Source organism: Morus notabilis, unplaced genomic scaffold (assembly GCF_000414095.1).
Source record: "Morus notabilis unplaced genomic scaffold, ASM41409v2 Scaffold708, whole genome shotgun sequence".
In the NCBI taxonomy this organism is placed as follows: Eukaryota; Viridiplantae; Streptophyta; class Magnoliopsida; order Rosales; family Moraceae; genus Morus; species Morus notabilis.
The window spans coordinates 19,043-38,201 of NW_010361192.1; the positions used below are offsets into that span (position 1 = coordinate 19,043).

At 40.2% G+C, this 19,159-nt stretch overlaps 1 protein-coding gene across 1 annotated transcript; it reads left to right on the top strand.

The window, feature by feature from the left end:
- Positions 1 to 15,052: 15,052 nt before the first annotated feature.
- On the top strand, positions 15,053 to 15,571 carry LOC112091690. The gene has a single exon (XM_024165919.1). The coding sequence runs from the start codon at positions 15,053 to 15,055 to the stop codon at positions 15,569 to 15,571; it is 519 nt and encodes a 172-aa protein (XP_024021687.1).
- Positions 15,572 to 19,159: the final 3,588 nt, after the last annotated feature.

Consider the following 19,159-nt stretch of genomic DNA (forward strand, 5'->3'; position numbering starts at 1 on the left):
CGAAGCTTCCTTGAGGCTACCATCAGGGCGAGGGCCAGTTGTTCCATTTCAGTGTATCTTGACTCGGCGTCGATGAGTCTTTTGCTTACATAGTAGACTGGCAGCTGGACATTTTCTTCCTCTCTTATTAGCACAGAGCTTACGGCGTGTTGTGATACAGAGAGGTATGGGCTCAGTTCTTCATTGGTGATGGGCTTTGACAGGATTGGCAGCCTACCCAGGTGCTCTTTTAATTTTTGAAAGGCTTTTTCACACTGTTGCGTTCATTCAAAATGCTTACTTCCTTTTAAAGTGTCGAAGAAGAGAACACACTTATCTGTTGCCTTTGATATGAATCTGTTTAGAGCGGCGACACATCCTGTCAACCTTTGCACCTCTTTTGGTTGCCTAGATAAAGTTAAGTTACAATAATCGCGGTACTTAACGGCAATTCTAAACCCAATCCCTGTGGAGACGATACTCACTCACCCTATACTCAAAACTTGACACCATACGCTTGCGGAAATTTATTATATACAAAAAATATTACGCATCAAGTTTTTGGCGTCGTTGCCGGGGATTGGCATTTTAAATTGTTGTTAATATTGTCAGTACATAACTTGATTTTAATTTAGGCTTTTATTTCTCATTTTTAATCTTTTGTTTTATTTTTCTTTTCCTTTGTGTTATGAGGTACTTGGAGATGGTTGATCGACAAGTCCTCTTAAGATTTGCTCAACGAGACTCCGAGCCATTTTTTAGTGCTTGGGAGAGATACAAGGAGCAGCTCATTCAGTTTCCCGACCATGGTTTCCCGAGGGAGGTGCAATTACAAATCTTCCTCGACGAGTTAGATGCCGCAACAAGAATGTGGGTGGAAAGAGGAAATGGTACCACCTTTTTTCACCAACTATCCGCGGATGAAGCTTATTGGTGGTTGGAAGACATGGCCGATATTAACTATCGGTATGGGAGGTATTCAACAAACCACCACGGTTTTGAGGATAGCTCCATCATTTCGGAGCCATGGCTTGACACCCCTCGTCACCAAGCGGAGTCTTCTGCCTCACTTGAAGACCTTGTCGCCCAATTTTCAGAGGAGACAAGACTTCGCATAGAGAAGATAGAAAGGATGGAGGCGCTCGACTAACTTCACGAGGAAATGGAGACAAATCTAGTGGAGTTGTTTAGGTTGAAGCTGCTTCCTGATGAATCTACTAACGCCATGAATAGAGAAACACAAGAGGAGGAATGGGAGTTATTTGAAGATGACTCTTTGAGAGGGGAGGAGACTCAAGAATTGGTTAGTGAAGAATTTCAAGAAGATGTCAATAAGTCTCAATTCCTCGAGATCCCCATTGTTGTGCCACCCCCGGTTGAGAAAGATCACATCTATGAAGACCCAATGTGGCCGGCAACTCCCCTACCATCTCGAGCGCCGTTCTTCCACGCCAACCAAGCGCATATGCCGGCGCCGAGTCGAGTTGAGCAAATGAGCCAAAAACTGCCAAATCTCGCCAAGCTTGAGGGTGTAAAGAATCAAGACCTGTACGTTGTGTTGTATGACACGTACTATGGGCGAAAGCCACTCTTTGACGAGTTGGCTCGGCATAGGAATAATTGAGCCTAAAGACGCAATTTATGGAGGAGAGCCCCGCCCCAACCCGAGTTTATGCCGTCATGCCCGGTGCATCATCGCCAACCATACTAGGAGGCGAGATTATCTCGCCTCCCCGGTACGCGTTCTTATTCCCTTGTTATCAATTTTAAAGATTGTTTGATATTGAGTTTGGGGGTGAGACACTTTGTGGTTGATTTTAGTGGATTTTGAGCATTACTTGTGAGTTGGTTGTAATGACTTGTCTCCATTGAGTTGTGTTCTTTTGGCCATGTTTTTACTCGCTTTTCTTTTAGGTCATTTGAATAAATTGTGAGTTTTGTTGAGATGAAATGACTAGATTGTAATCACTTGATGCTTTCTTAGGTCTTTTGAAATGTATTTCATTGAGATTTCTGTGTGCTTGACTCGCATCGATTGAAATTCACTCTTGATTCTCTACTTTTGAGCACCATGGATCATGATCATTTGATCTTTTGAGCATTTGGAGAACATTTATGTGCATTAGGTAGACTTTGATGTCTCATGAACACTAGAACCCATTTGAGTGAAACTTGAGGCGAAATTGTTGGTTTAGTATCATTGGAGAGAAGATTAAGGCATTTTATTCAGATCGATTGGCCCTTTGAAGTTAACCCTTGAAAAAAAAAAAATTCATCATTTGTTTACCCCCTTTGAGCCATATTGCTTATTTTGTTCATCACCCATGTTTGTACATCCAAACCACCAAATAAGTTTTCACTTCCTAAACCCATCACTACTAGGCATGATTGCATTAAACGCTAAGATTGAGAGCAAGTGTGGGTTATATTTGGGAAATCATTAGTGGATTGGCTTGTGTTGTTTTTCATTCTCAATTCAAAAAAAAAAATGAAAAAAAAAGAGAAAAAAAAGTAAAAAAATAATAATAATAAGAGTTAATCGGATGAGAAATTGAGTTACCATTTCCATTTCTTTACAACATTAGGGACAATGTTGATTTTGAGTTTAGGGGTGTGGTCTTTATTTCTCAAATTTTTGTGGTTTTTATTTCTTTTTGGGTTCGATTGAAAGTGAATGTACGATGAAATGAAGAGTTGGTAAAAATTTTTTTTTTCTTTTCTTGGAAATCATGTGAGATCCATGAGTTGTGATACATGCCTAGGGTGATTTGAGCCTAAAAATTCTAATCTCATCCACCTTTTACCCCAGCCGTATATTACAACCCTCAAAAGTCCTTTTGATCTTCAATGCCAAATGAATCTTTATTAGTGGAGAGTGACACGAAAAATGGGCCTATGGTTGTTCTTATTAAGATATCACTCATAGTCTCCTTGGCACATAGGTCTATCCAGATTTTATTTGGTTGATTGAGATTGATTGTGCACACTTACACTTTGAGAGTCTTGAGTGGAGTGAAATTGATGCCTGATGTTGAAATTCTAGATAATCTCAGTGTTTTCATTTCTTTTGAGCTTGGAGCATTATGTGGCTTTGGAGATACATGCACAGTTGTTGACTCGATACAAAACTCACACTTTTTTTTTCGTTTGTGTCTTAGTACTTGATTTGTGTTTTCTTTTTCTTTCTTTTCTGTTGCTTGAGGACAAGCAAATGTTTGAGTTTGGGGGTATTTCTACCAACAAATCAAGTATTTTAAAGCTTGAATATTTGTAAGTCTTCAAGCATTTTAGTTAGTTTAATGTCTTTTGTATGCTTTTTATAGGAACTAGAAATAAATACGAACTTGGATGATTTTGCATGAAGAAAAGAAGAATATTTGCCCAACTTGTGAATCAACGGCAAGAGGAGGCGAAAGAGGATTTTAAGGCACAAAAGAGGAGGCTTTGGAATGCAAGAAAGCGGGCTACAATGCGCAAAGGAAAGCAAAGTCAGAATGGGGCGTGCGCCTATGCCCTAGCCCCCTGCGCGCCTGTGCCCGCGCCCTGGACACCAGGTGCGCGCCCCATACCCAGGCACGCGCCCGCGCGCCCCACGTCCAGGCGCGCCCCACACCTAGGCGCACACCCAGAGCTGACCCGCACGCTGTAGCACGCCCAACGGGCGCTGCAGCGCGCCCAAGATATGTCCCCGCGCGCTGCAGTGCCTCAGCCCCCAGCTGTGAGATCCTTCCTCCGAAAATGTGCGCTGCAGCACATTTTCACGCAGGCTGCAGCGCGTGTTTGAAACCCTAGCTCTGAAATGTTGTAGTATAAAAGAAAAGAGATGCCACTTGAGAAAAGGGAGCCCGGAAAACTGAAGAAAACATCAAAAGGAGGCCAAAATCCTTCATCTCGGAGGTCCTTGGAAGCTCTTCAGTGGATATTGGGTTTGATCTTCTTTCATCTATTTTTCCGTGTTGAGCTAGACATTATATCTAGGACTTGATGTAGTTTTATTTGAACTATGTTTTGAATACTTTGTTCATTGTCAATTTAATTTCGTTTTCAATTCATTTATGTTTCTCTATGTTTAATGCTTCTAATTTATTTGGCCAATGAGTTAGATGATTTTTAGATTGCGAATTTGATGCTCGGGAGAGATTGAGTTCTTTATCTAGATTTGAGAAATATAGTCTAGGTTGTTGTGAGACCGAGAGGAGATCAACGGTTAGATAATCAAATTAATAATTAGGTCGTTGTGAGGCCAAGAGACGATCAATATTCCTATTTTCTAATTCTAAAGGCGAAGCTTAATTTGTGTTTAAATATTCATTTCGAATAGGGATATTGTTTTGGGTATTTAAATACAATTTCTTGTGAGGCACTCGAGAGAGGTTGCGAGATGACATTAGAGTCTTGATTAATGAATTGAACGGAATTGATTAGCGATTACATAATAGGATGAACATAGGAATAATAAAGCGAAATCAAGTCCCTAGACCATTTGTGTATAGATACTTTATTTTTATTCTTATATTTTATTTTGTTTTTGTTCTCAATCATCATTTTATTAGGTTGCCTAGATAAAGTTAAGTTACAATAATCGTGGTACTTAATGGCAATTCTAAACACCCTATACTCAAAACTTGACACCGTATGCTTGCAGAAATTTATTATATACAAAAAATATTACGCATCACGTTTTTTGGCGACCCCACTGGGGATTGGGTTTAGAATTGCCGTTAAGTACCGCAATTATTATAACTTAACTTTATCTAGGCAACCTAATAAAATGATGATTGAGAACAAAAACAAATTAAAATATAAGAATAAAAATAAAGTATCTATACACAAATGGTCTAGGGACTTGATTTCGCTTTATGATTCCTATGTTCATCCTATTATTTAATCGCTAATCAATTCCGTTCAATTCATTAATCAAGACTCTAATGTCATCTCGCAACCTCTCTCGAGTGCCTCACAAGAAATTGTATTTAAATACCCAAAACAATATCCCTATTCGAAATGAATATTTAAACACAAATTAAGCTTCGCCTTTAGAATTAGAAAATATGAATATTGATCGCCTCTCGGCCTCACAACGACCTAAATCCTAATTTGATTATCTAACCGTTGATCTCCTCTCGGTCTCACAACAGCCTAGACTATATTTCTCAAATCTAGATAAAGAACTCAATCTCTCCCGAGCATCAAATTCGCAATCTAAAAATCATCTAACTCATTGGCCAAATAAATTAGAAGCATTGAGCATAGAGAAACATAAATGAATTGAAAATGAAATTAAATTGACAATAAACAAAATATTCAAAACATAGTTCAAATAAAACTACATCAAGTCCTAGATATAATGTCTAGCTCAACATGGAAAAATAGATGAAAGAAGATCAAACCCAATATCCATTAAAGAGCTTCTAAGGACCTCCGAGATGAAGGATTTCGGCCTCCTTTTGATGTTTTCTTCAGTTTTCCGGGCTCCATTTTCTCAAGTGGCATCTCTTTTCTTTTATACTACAATATTTCGGAGCTAAGGTTTCAAACACGCGCTGCAGCCTGCGTGAAAACGTGCTGCAGCGCGCATTTTCAGAGGAAAGATCTCATAGCTTGGGGCTGAGGCGCGCGGGTCAGCTCTGGGCGCGCGGGTGCGTGCCTGGGTGTGGGGCGCGCGCCTGGACGTGGGACGTGTGGGCGCGCGCCTTGGTGTGGGGCGCGCGCGCGGGCGAGCGCCTGGTGGCCAGGGCACAGGCGCGCGCCCCATTCTGACTTTGCTTTCCTTTGCGCGCTGTAGCCCGCTTTCTTGCATTTGAAAGCCTCCTCTTTTGTGCCTTAAAATCCTCTTTCGCCTCCTCTTGCCATTGATTCACAAGTTGGGCAAATATTCTTCTTTTCTTCATGCAAAATCATCCAAGTTCGGACATATTTTTGGGTCCTATAAAAAGCATACAAAATACATTAACTAAAAAAAATGCTTGAAGACTTACAAATATTCAAGCTTAAATGTACTTGATTTGTTGGTAGAAATACCCCTCATCAGTTGGAGACCTCATGTCCTGCAAGGCTTTTATCTTTTCGGGATTAGCCTCTATCCCTCGGTTACTGACCATGAAATCAAGGAATTTCCCTGATCCAACTCCAAAGGCGCATTTTAGGGGGTTTAACCTCATGTGGTATATTCTCAATACGCCAAACATCTCTCCTAAATGGTCGACATGTTGGGTGGCCCTGGTGCTTTTTACAAGCATATCGTCAACGTAAACTTCCATTAATTTACCGAGCATTTGAGCAAACATTTTATTCACAAGCCTTTGGTATCTAGCTCCTGCGTTTTTCAAGCCAAAAGGCATCACCTTGTAGCGGTAGAGGCCTCTATCGGTTATGAAGGATGTGTGCTCTTTGTCGGTCGGATGCATGGGGATCTGATTGTATCCGGAATAGGCATCCATAAAACTCAACATTTCATGCCTTGCAGTGGCGTCGACCATTTGGTCTATTCGGGGGAGTGGAAAACCATCCTTTGGGCATGCTTTGTTGAGGTCACTGAAGTCGATGCATGTTCTCCATGTCCCGTTAGGCTTGACCACCAAAATAGGGTTCGAGACCCACCGAAGGTAATGGGCCTCTCTAATGAAACCGTTGCTGATTAACTTATCGACCTCTTCTTTTAATGCCTCATATCTCTCTGGGTTCATTGGTCGGTGCTTCTGGCGTTTGGGGGGATGTGAGGGATTGATATTCAGAGAATGACATATGACTTCTGGGTCGATCCCTTCCATATCCGCATGATTCCAGGCGAAGACATCCAGTTTCTTTTTGAGGAAGCTCTAAACTTCCATCCTAAGTGATGGGGTTAAGTCAAGACCTATTTTGAGCACTCTGGTTGGCTCATCCTTGTCGACTTGGATCTCCACCAACTGCTCGACAGGTTGAGACCATGCGGCCTCCTCTTGGACCCTAGGGTCTATGTCTTCAACGATGCCTTGATAGACCACTCTGGACTCTTGCTTCTCAGGCTGGTCGTATCCACATAAAGCATCAGAACACGCAACCCTAGCCTCGTACTAGTTACTTTTTATTTCACCTACTCCGTTTAGGGTAGGGAATTTGACCTTTTGGTGGTAGATGGAGGTTATTGCCCTTAACGCCTGAAGGGTCGGCCTTCTAATGACGACATTGTATTGAGAGCCTCCGTTTATTACCATAAAATTGGCCATTATGGTGGCCTGTCAAGGTTTCTCCCCGGCAGTTATGGGTAGCTGGATTGTCCCCTGAGGGATGACGGAATCCCCAGTGAAACCGTATAATGGTCTGGAGGTCTTTTCCAATTGCTCCTTCGGGATCCCCATCTTTTCTAGGCAGTCGGAGTATAGGAGGTCTACCGAGCTTCCATTGTCCACCAGAATTCGGCATATGGTGTGATTTCCAATTACGGCTTCTACGACCAAAGCGTCGTTATGGGGGAAGTGAACCTCGTTGGCGTCGTCCTCATTAAATACTGTGTCAGCACTATCGAAACTTGTTGCTTTTGTGGCGGAGACATTCCAGAACCTTTCCTGGTACACCCCTCTGGCTTCGTGGGCATAGTCCTTTTGAGATCTCCTTAAGTCTCCTCCAATATACGAACCGCCGATGATGGTTCGTATGATGCCGACGGGTTTCCAGTTTTCTAGTCGTTGGTTCTCCTCTCGACGTCGACCGTCATTTTGGCTGCCGTGGCCATCGTTTCTTGGTCTTTGCTCGGCCTTGAACTCCTGCAACCTTCCTTCTCAGATTACCCTTTCTATTTTATCTTTTAGATTGGCGCAATCATTGGTGTGGTGGCCGATGTCGTCGTGGAACCTACAATATTTCTTCTAGTTCCTTTGGCTCAGATCTGACCTCATTGGCTCGGGGCGGCGCAGTAAGTTCCCGCGACCTACCTGATTAAACACTTCCTCGACTCCTACTGTTAATTCATGGTAGGAGTCATACTTTTGAAACGGTCGAGGCTTGCGGTTCTCCTCTTGCCTCGGTTTCTTAGTTTCTAGAGTGTTTGGTGCCGAAGCAGATTGCTTGTCTCAACCTCCTCGGCCTCATCACTTCTTTCCGTCCTGCTTCCCTGCCGTCGACCCTTGTTCAGTCCCCTTATTTTTGTTGGACCTGTGCTCGGGGTCGTTCGCATCTGCTTCCTCGGCATTGATGTACCCTTGCGCTCGTGCAAGGAATTCTTTGTAACTGGACAGAGGCTTCCGGTTCAGCTCTCTCTTGAAGGGGTAATTTTCTTCATGCTAGATAATGCCCCCATCAAGGCTTCCCTGTCGGTTATGTCTGTGGTTGCGGCAATAGCTTCCCCATACCTTGCGAGCCACTCTTTTAATGACTCGTTTGGCTTATGGTGTATTGTAGTCAAATTCTGCTTTGGAGGGACATATTTTTTCACTCCCATAAACTGGAGGGAAAATGCTTCCTTTAACTCGTCCCAGCTTGAAATGGAGTTTGGTTTTAGCATTCGAATCCATCTCCGGGCAGAGTCCGTTAGATGGTTTCAGAAGGCTCGGGACATGATCTCCTCGGCATATCCATACAAGAACATGTGCCCAGTGTACATTTCTAGGTGATCATCGGGATCCCCCCTGCCGTCGTATAGTGGGATCGAGGGTGACCTGTATTTATCGGGGAGTGGTGGTGCCATAATTTCCTTGGTAAACGGGTGGTCGTGCGTCCGACTAGATGTGATGTCGACGTTCACCACCTCGGCCACTCGCCCTATATTTTTCTTTAGGCCGGCGACATCGCCCGTGAGCTTTTGCTCTAGGCTGGCCATGCCCTCTATAATGGCTAGTGCCTCCTCCGTAGAGATTGCTGAGCCAGCTCCTCTCGACGCCTCGGCCCTTTGTACATTGGGTCCGCCTCTTGCCCGTCCGCCCGCCTGCACCGACCCTGCATCTCCTGGAGGGTTCCTGCCAAGGTTCTGAGGTGGCACTTCGGGGTTTCCCAGGCCTTCGACTATTTGGTTCTCAGGAGCCCGGAGTCCAGCGGCCCTTAGACGACTGCCGGTGGATTGGGAGGGCCGAGGCCTGGGATCACCTCGAAGATTTTCACTATCCCCGATTCCTTCCGGGATGTCTTGGCGGTCACCGGGGATGTGGTTTCCAGCCATGGCAACTTCTATCGGCCTCGAGGCGTCTTCCAGAGGCGACATCGAGTTTATTCCGTCCAAGCGCTCAACTACAATCATCAGTCCCCGCACCAGGTCAGTTAGGGTAGTTAGCTGGGCCTGCATCTTCACAGGGTCTGGTTGTGGCACATCTGGGGGTGGGGCTCCGTTTCTAACCGGAGGTAGATCTTCTTCTATCCCGTCGTTTGCTGGATGTGTGGCAGTTTCTTCCATTTGGCCACCTTGGTTGATGGCGTCGATTCTTCTTCTTGGAGGCATGTCAACTACTGTATGAACCAGAGATTCTGGGTTCAGTCCCCAGCGGAGTCGCCAATTGTTGACGGTGAAATTTCGTCGACAAAAATACGCTAGATCACCCTCCGGTATCCCACGGGGTTACCGGCTAGAAATTAGCTGTATAATTGAAATTATGATATGAAGTGTTTGTTGTGTTTTGTGAGCATGAACATAACACTTGAATGAGAGGCCACACGAGATTTATAGTAGTTCACTCTGTTAATGAAGAGCTACATCCATTTATGTATGGTATATTTCTTTAGGATTCTTTACAATTTACATGCGCATATCCTCTCTCTTCTCTAATGCTTTTTTCGAGCTCTCCCTTTAGTGTATAGGGCGTTGCCCCCTTTATAGCCCAAGCTTCCTTCGTAGGTGGAAGTACTCGAGTGGCCTACTTTCTAGGCTAAGACTGTAGCCCACTAATTTTGGGCTGTTCACTCAGCCGATTGGTCTTCTATTACGGCTCCGTGGATTCCTGTAATCTCTTACTGCTCCTTGCAGGGCGGTTTAGGGGTTTCGCAATTAATGCCCGTATTCCAGATGTCTACCACCTTTAGACGCAACTTTATGATGGCAGGCTTCTTTCTGAGGGGCATTCCCCTTGGCATCTGTGTCGCGCAGACCTTATGCCCTTTCTGATCTTTCCGAGGGTTGTTTGCATAAGTTTGACGGCACAAAGGGTCGACGCCCTAATTTGGGCCTTTCTTTGCAGCGTCGAGGGGTAGTGAACTCCGAGCGTCGAGGGTAGTCGAACTCTTGGCGTCGAGGGTTGCCACATTTTGAGGAAAGTAGGGTCACGTGTCACGCTGTCGCTGTTCCACATGTCAACCCAAGTACTAAGAATTAGAGACGAGAAGAATAACTGCTTAATTTCAAAAGTCACTTTGTGGTGCTGATTTTTTTAGTGGTTTGATTTGAGGTTCTCATTTGTATTTAACCACACCGCGCGACATGATTCGATCTGTATACGAGATTTTTTCTTTTGTTTTTTTTTTTAAGAATAAAACTGAGATTTAATTACTTAATTGCAACGTCAGCAAGTATAAGAGAGCTAATAAATAAGGGGGAAACATCTATACAAACAGAATCAGTAGAAGAAGAACAAGCGAAATAAGTTAAACAGCAAGGTAACCCCTCGAAGGGGAATGTAGCAAATTGAGTCACGAAGTGCACTTAAAGACTGGAGAACGAACAACATTAGCGAGTTGACTAACACTCTTAGATTTATGTTATTATTATTATTTATTTTTTGTAACATTAGCGAGTCGGTTAACACTCTTAGATTTATGTTATTTATTTATTTTTTTTATCCATTCCAAATCAAATTGAGACGGCAGAATTTTAGCAAAAGGGCATCAACTTAAACAAATGAATTAAGGGTGTATATTTCCTAAATTTCTTTTTAATTAAGTTTTTTTTTTTTTCAATGGGATTAACAAAATTCTTTTAACCCTACGCGATTTGGTTGACCTTTTTTTTTTTTTCCCTTATGAATTACTGTCCAATCTACACAGCCCTGACCTCTAGTCAGAATATATCGTTTCGTAGAATATACGACTGCACGACTAGGAGAAGTGGTCAATGCTGCTATGGTCAATGCTGCTATGTTGTGATTGTTAGGAATGACATCCTAAAAATATGAGATATAATAAGATATTTATTATTTATTTAATAAAAGAGTTTATTTATTATTTTATGTGCATATATTTGTGAACATTTTATAAATATCAAATGAAAATTCTGTGATTATTTATGTGATTTTAAACATTGTATATAAGTGTTGTATGTGAGAGGATAATGTTTAAGGATAATAATCAAAAAGCGATGTTCGTAATAAATTTAATTGAAGTTCAGAATCTTCAATTAAAACATTACTAATACATGTCATTCTCCTTCAGAATGGAACGGATTAATATGATAAGATATTGAATGAATGTATTATGCATAATAAGATTATGTGGAATAAGGGCACAAACACAATATGAATTTCTCATAATTTCTGTTAAGTATATAAATTCTAATTGAGTCTACCGATAGTCATATATAGAAGAACTTAATCTTGAGTTCTTAACAAACTCCTATTTATAGATTTGTGTCTTTTGATTTACTCGGTACAGATTTCGAGACCTTAAAACCTATTCCTTGTCTTTTGGAGACATGATGAAGTAGGTAGCTGGGAATGTTATTATACGAGATGGAATCCATTCCTTCTTGAGAAAGAAGCATATAAATAATTCTCTTGAGTGTTTATTTGGTACTTAGATAAGTAAGAGTGCTCTGGTTCATAAATGTGTTTTATGAATCACTATCCATTAAAGAATCAATGATACTCAAGGATGGATATATAATTAGAGAGGTTAGCAGATTCTGCCTAGCTCTAATTATGGATTATTTATGGAGGATCGATCTATATGCAGTGAGTATATCAAATTGACACTTCACAGTTTAGAAGTAATTTATGTCTATAATTTTGAGAGTGCAATTCCAAGTTTATAGTGGAGTCACTATTGGAATTAATAGAATTAATTAATTAATTAAAGTATTTAATTAATTATTAATTTTATTAGAGCTCGGGATTGTAAGTCCATTAGTTCCCACGTCGTCCTTATAATTCTACCAGATACAAAGGGCAAAATGAGAATTTTAGAATTACGAAATTCTAAAATTTAACACATGAAAATAATTAATTGAGAATTAATTATTATGTAAATAATGTAATTATTTAAATTTGAATTTGAATTGTGAACAAAATTTAAATTTATCATTTTAAACTTATTTGATAAGTTGTTCAATTTATAATTCAAATTAATTTAAGTTTCACTTAAATTAGAATTAGAATTAGAGTCAAAATTGGATTACAGGATAAAGGATGATTTTCTCTTCCTTCCCTATCTGTATTTGGCGCCACACAGGGATAAAATCCCATTAGGTTTGCCGGCCATAATGGATAAAAGGGAAGAGAAAATTTTGCTCCGAATTCAAATAGGAGATAATTAACAAGCTTTATCTTAGAGATAGAGATTGGATTTATTCCAGAAGTTTGACTTCTACTCTATAAATAAGATAATGATAGAAAATTATGAGACACAATTTTTGACCTAATATTTTTAAGTGTGGCCGAATTTCTCTATAGAGAGAAAAAATATTTTTCTCTAAAAATTTCACATCGTGCATACGTTGGTGTTTGTGGAAATTTGAGTATTTATTCTAACCAATTTTGTCTCAGATGTGCCCACACACACATCTCCGTGGATTCTAGGAATTGACGTGGAAGACATTGGTTTTCTAAACACAAGGCTTTGGAGCAAGGATTGTTTGAGGTCAAAGAACTCAAGTTATCATCCTAATCGGCCGCTAGGTATTATTACTAATTGAGTTCTTAATAAATAAATAATGTGATTAATTTATTCGTGCATAAATTAATATAATCTATAAAGTATCTCAAAGGTTTTATGAAAATTTTTGTTATAGATCCGCTATCCTCATGCTTCTGCATCTGAATTCGATTCGGAAACCAACAATTGGTATCAGAGCGGTCTATAGATGATGTTAATTTATGCTCTGATTATGTGATAATCAAAATTAATATATTAAATATGTGATATTTAATTATGTATGTATGTGATGGGTAAGCACTTGTATTTATGGATGTTTATATTTAATTCATGTTGATGAATGTATGGATGGTGTATTTGGTCGTTAATTATATGATTCCATGGATCGCATTAAATTCGTTCAAATTAAATTATTTGTAATTTTATTTAGGATTAGAATTATTGTAATTCTAGCCTTTGGTTAGATTAGGGTTTTGATTTTGAGTAAAAAGAAACCCAGAAAATCACCCCATGCAGCCCCGGACACCTAGCCAGAAAAACTGCCTAGACTGCCCAAGACACAGTGCCCAGTGCGTGCCCATGCAGCCCTGCGTGCGCCCAGAGAGTCCCGTGCGCACGCCCAGACCACCCAAAGAAACCCAAAAAATCACCCCATGCAGCCCCGGACACCCAGCCAGAAAAACTGCCTAGACTACCCAAGACACAGTGCCCAGTGCGTGCCCATGCAGCCCCGCGTGCGCCCAGAGAGTCCCGTGCGCACGCCCAGACCACCCAGCACGCGCCAGAACAAACCCAACGCGCGCGGCACTCCACCAGCGCGCCCAGACGTGCACCATCGCTGGCAGTGGACTCTAATCGAGCCTGATAGTTTCTAAAAACCTCATTTTGTGTGCCGAAGGACCCGGAAGAGTTTGAGCCCCGAAGGAGGTGGAATTAGACCCGAAGACGAAGAATGAAGCCAAAGATTGAAGAATTCAGGAATCAAAGACCCGTTGATGTAACGAAAGAAAATAATTGTTGTAATTATTTATTTATTCGATTTGGTTGTAATTTATATTTTCCATGAGACCCGGTCAATTCCATCTTAATAGCCGATTGAATGTATTTATATTTTATGTTGATAATTATGTATCATATGTCCATGCATATAACATGTCACATAGATATAGTGTGCCTACTCATATGTTTTATAACATGTCATGCATATACGCGCATTTATTATTATTTATTTTATTTATTTAAAAGAGTTTTAAAAGGATAAAATAAAATAAGAACCATGCGCTAAAATCGATTTAATATGATTAAATTGATTTAAGTTGCAAAATTGATTTACAAAATAATGTTATATGTGAAATTGAATTTAGGAGTTAAATTTTAGAATTTCACATATCCGAAAAATAAATTGTTTATTTATCGGGTTTTGAAAAACATGAGATGATTTTCAAATAAAATACATATTTGCAAAATAATGAGTAGGAGAGGGTTGTATGACAATACGACCCACTGGTCTCCATCGTTAGTTCAACATCGTGAGATTCGAAAGGGGCTTCGCAGCGGCACCGATTCTGCACTCCCTACGGAAAGTGTTCTTTCAGATCAATAACAAGATTGACTTCCTAGCGATAGGCTTCAAGGATATATTTCTGGTTTGACCTACCCTACGGCGGCACTCCGGAGTTAAGTCTGTAGAATCTAAAACGATGGGTTACACTCATGGAAATATAATCAAATTGTTGATTATATTTTTGACCAAAATAACGGTAGTTGATAAATATGAAAATATGAGATATTTTAAATATATTTATTAATTGAGAAGGTCTCAGTTTGATTTGTGAATATTTTGACCTACCTTACAGCGGCACTATATTCGTGGTAAATTAGATTATTGTTGACACCTAAAATTAAAACATAATTTATGTATTTTTCATGTGCATCATGCATCATATTTAATTGTGTCAAAATTCACATGTCTTGATATTCATGCACATAAATTGATTAGATGAATATTCTATTTATTTCCAGCAATATGTCGAATCCTATAATCACCCTACTTGCGACTGAAAAACTAGATGGTGGTAACTACGCTAAGTGGAAAAGTAACATGAACATACCATTAGTCTGCAACGACTATAAATTTGTCCTAGTAGAGGAATGTCCTCAAGAACCCATGGCTAACGCATCTAAAACTACCCGGGAGCCTTATGATTGCTGGATCAAGGCCAACAACAAAGTAAAGTGCTGCATGTTGGCTAGCATGAGTGATGTGCTTCGCAAGAAGCATGAGGAGATGGAGACCGTTTATGAGATAATGGAGTCTCTAGAAGTTATGTTTGGTGCTCCTTCAGAGAAGGCTCGTTTAGATGCTGTCAGGGCTTTCATGAATGAGAAGATGAAAAAAGGCATTTCGGTCAAGGTACATATTTTGAACATGATTGATCACCTCCACGAGGCAGGGCTCAGTGGTACTAGGATCGATGAAGCCACCCAAGTTGGCATCATCTTGGAAAGTCTATCCCTCGATTTTCATGAGTTCATAAACAACTATGTTATGAACAAGAAAAGGTCTAACCTTACTGAACTCTTGAATGACCTGCAAAACTTCGAATCCACCAACAAAAGTAGGGGAGGAGAAGCAAATGTTGTTATTGCAGGAGGATCTGGTAAAAATAAAGGAAGAACCAGAACCAAGGCAAAGGGAAGAAGGGAAAGAACAAGAAACCTAAGAAGACCAAAGGCTCTAACCAGAAACCCAAGGGAAAGTGTTTTGTCATGCCCCGAAGCCGGCGTCGGTGACGTGCAGGCTCGATTAAGGGTTAAACGCGATTAAGAATAAAATATTAAGAAAATTCCCAAACGAGCCCCACATTTCACTAAAAATAAATTACTGAATACAAGAGGTTTATAACTAAGCCTCTGACATCGTTCAGGGCTTCATCCATAGGATATACAGTATTGTACATACATGAAAATTCAACCACAATCTAGAAATCCAGAGATGTAGAGTTTACAGAAGTTAAAATTATTACATTCGTACACAGGGAGGATGATTACAATCCTCTCCTAATCAGGTGGTAGCAACTCAACTCAGCTACTCCGTACTGCTCCTAGAGTCGCCTGGGAGGGGTTAATATTTATAAAATAATAAAACGTGAGTGAAAGGGCCATTAGGATATATTTTGAAATAACTTTATAAATAAGTAAATAAATGAGCAAACAAGTGAATAAATGAATAAGTAAATGAATAAACATAGACATTCAGTTCCAACACAACAGCCGAAACCTCACATCTTTTTTCTCAAAGGAAATATAACTGAAAATCTTCATATTACAGGAATCAGCAAGTAATTTATACTATGATAAATTACTTACACAACCACATGCACAAGCCATAGCACCCCGGGCCAGGTTTCGGGTGCTGCCCCCAAGAATGCACTCTCCACATCCTATCTAGGCCATCAGCCGGTTTACCGATTTGCAAGATCTCTTGTCTTAAGAAATCATTCATTAAACCTTATGAAACAATTCATTATACTCCCCAGAACTACAACAAGCCATGGGGGTTAAAATTTTTTTCTTTTGCAAACATGTCCTTTCTTTAAAACATTTGCAAGGCCAAAACTCTTTTGAAAACAGGCTCACAAAGGAAACGGTAAGAAATCCTACCTCACAAGTACCAAACCTGTGGCTAGCGTTGTTCTATTCCGGCTTTCTCTTCCTCAAAGCCTCTTAATCTGAGTCCTCAACTAGTACTGATACAAAACAACACTTTAGGATCTAATTCTCGTTCCGAAAGTAATTTCAATCTCAATTATATCCTTTTGGATTTCCTATTAGTGTGTCATAATTCAATTACCGGTTTCACAACCCATTTCATGTTTCAAATCATCATTCCAAGGGTTTTCAATATCAAAACATGGATTAAAGATACTAATCCATTCACTTTAGATCCCCCAAATGAAGCTAATTTGGGTTCTCCTAAAAAACTGAGGTCAAAATGGCATTTTCAGGCAAAACAAGGTCAAATCTCGTGTACACCGATCGACCGGTGGTGTAGGCTTAGTTATAAACCTCTTGTATTTAGCAATTTATTTTCAGTGAAATGTGGGACTCGTTTGGGAATTTCCTCAATATTTTATTGTTAACTGCGTTCAACCCCCTAATCGAGCCTCCACGTCACCGACCCTGGCTTCGGGGCATGACATGCTTCCACTGCAATGGCGAAGGGCACTGGAAGAGAAACTGCAACAAGTATCTCGAGGAGCTGAAAAGCAAAAAGGAACAAGGTAAATTAGATTTACTGGTTCCCAAAACATGTTTAGCAGAGGTTGATACCTCGGCCTGGATAATTGATTCGGGAGCAACTAATCATGTTTATTTTTCTTTACAGAGTCTTAGTTCTTACACCGAGCTAGCTGATGGGGACTACACGATGAAAATGGGCAATGGCGCAAGAGTTTCGGCAAAAGCAGTAGGAGAAGTTAGACATCATTTTAGGGACAATAAATTTTTAGTTATGAATAATGTTTATTTAATTCCAGACATTCATAGAAATTTGATTTCTGTAGCTAAGTTATTCGAACAATTATTTAAAGTTTATTTTGATAATAAATTTGTTCATATTTCTCGAAATGGTTTAAATATTTATTGTGGACGTCTGGATGATGGTTTATATTGTATAAAGCCAATACCTAACTCACTGCTTAATATTGGAATGTTCAAATTTGCCAAACCTAAGAATAAAAAGCAAAAGATTTCTCATGAAAATAACACATATCTATGGCATCTTAGGCTTGGTCCTATTAACCTAAACAAGATTGAAAGACTGGTAAAGGATGGTCCTTTAGGTGAACTAAAAGTTGGTGAGCTTCTGGTCTGTGAATCTTGTCTGGAAGGTAAAATGACCGAGAGGCCTTTCACGGCGAAAGGAGAAAGAGCTACGGAACCCCTTTAACTAATACATTCGGATGTATGTGGACCGTTAAATATCCAAGCTAGAGGAGGTTATGAATATTATGTCACCCTTATTGACGACTATTCGAGATATGGTTATGTTTACCTAATGCAATGGAAATCTGAAACTTTTGGAAAGTTTAGAGAGTTCTAAGTAGAAGTTAAAAAATAGTTAGGTAAGCCAATCAAGACACTTTGATAAGATTGAGGGGGTGAATACTTGGACTAAGAGTTATGGGATTTCTTGATTGAAGAAGGTGTGGTATCCTAATCGACTGCACCCGGTACACCACAGCAGAATGGTGTAGCCGAGAAAAGAAATCAGACTTTGCTTGACATGATAAGATCATTGTTGAGTTATTCTTTATTGCCTACTTAGTATTGGGGTTATGCCCTAAGAACTGCTGTATATATTCTGAATCTAGTTCCATTTAAGTCTCTACCTAAGACACCCATAGAGTTGTGGAATGATAAAAAACCTAGTTTGAGACACATTCGCATATGGGGATGTCCTGCATACGTACTGAGACAAAAGACCGGGAAGTTAGAACCAAGGTTAGAAGTATACATCTTCGTGGGATACCCACAAAGGATAAGAAGAGGACTATTTTATAGTCAGGCAGATAGAAAGGTGTTTGTATCGACAAATGCCGCGTTTCTAGAGCATGACTATATGATAGACTTTAAGCCCAGAAGCAAAGTAGTTCTGGAAGAGTTACTTTCTGATGAGATCAGACCACAGCTAGTAAGAGTTGTTAGACCACCAAGAGAAAAGACCACAGTTCCTGGTAAGACTCATGTGGCACCTCGTCATAGTGGGGGGAAGCCCAGATCGTCACTACTGATGACGGTAAGGAGGACCCATCAACCTTTAAGTATGCGATGGATGATTCTGATAAGGAAGAATGACAAGCAGCTATGAAACTCGAGATGGAGTCTATGTACTCTAACTCAGTCTGGCAACTTGTAAATCTACTCGAAGGGGTAAAACCCATTGGATGCAAGTGGATCTTCAACAGAAAGAAAGGAGCAGCTGTAAAAGTAGAGACTTATAAAGCAAGGGTTGCTAAGGGTTATACCTAAAAGGAGAGAGTTGACCATGAGGAAACTTTTTGACTGGTAGCTATGCTGAAGTCCATCCGGCTACTCCTGGCTATTGTAGCATATTTTAACTATGAGATATGGTAGATGGATGTCAAGACAACTTTTTTGAATGGCTATCTTAAGGAAACCATCTATATGGATCAACCAGAGGGTAACATAGAGGAAGGCCAAGAGCAGAAAGTCTGCAAGCTACAGAGATCCATTTATAGATTGAAGCATGCTTCTAGATCATGGAACATCAAGTTTGATGAGGCTATAAAGTCTTATGGATTGGATCAAAATATTGATGAACCATGTGTCTACAAGTACAAGAAAGAAGAGAAAGTGGTCTTCTTAGTTCTTTACGTCAATGACATCCTGC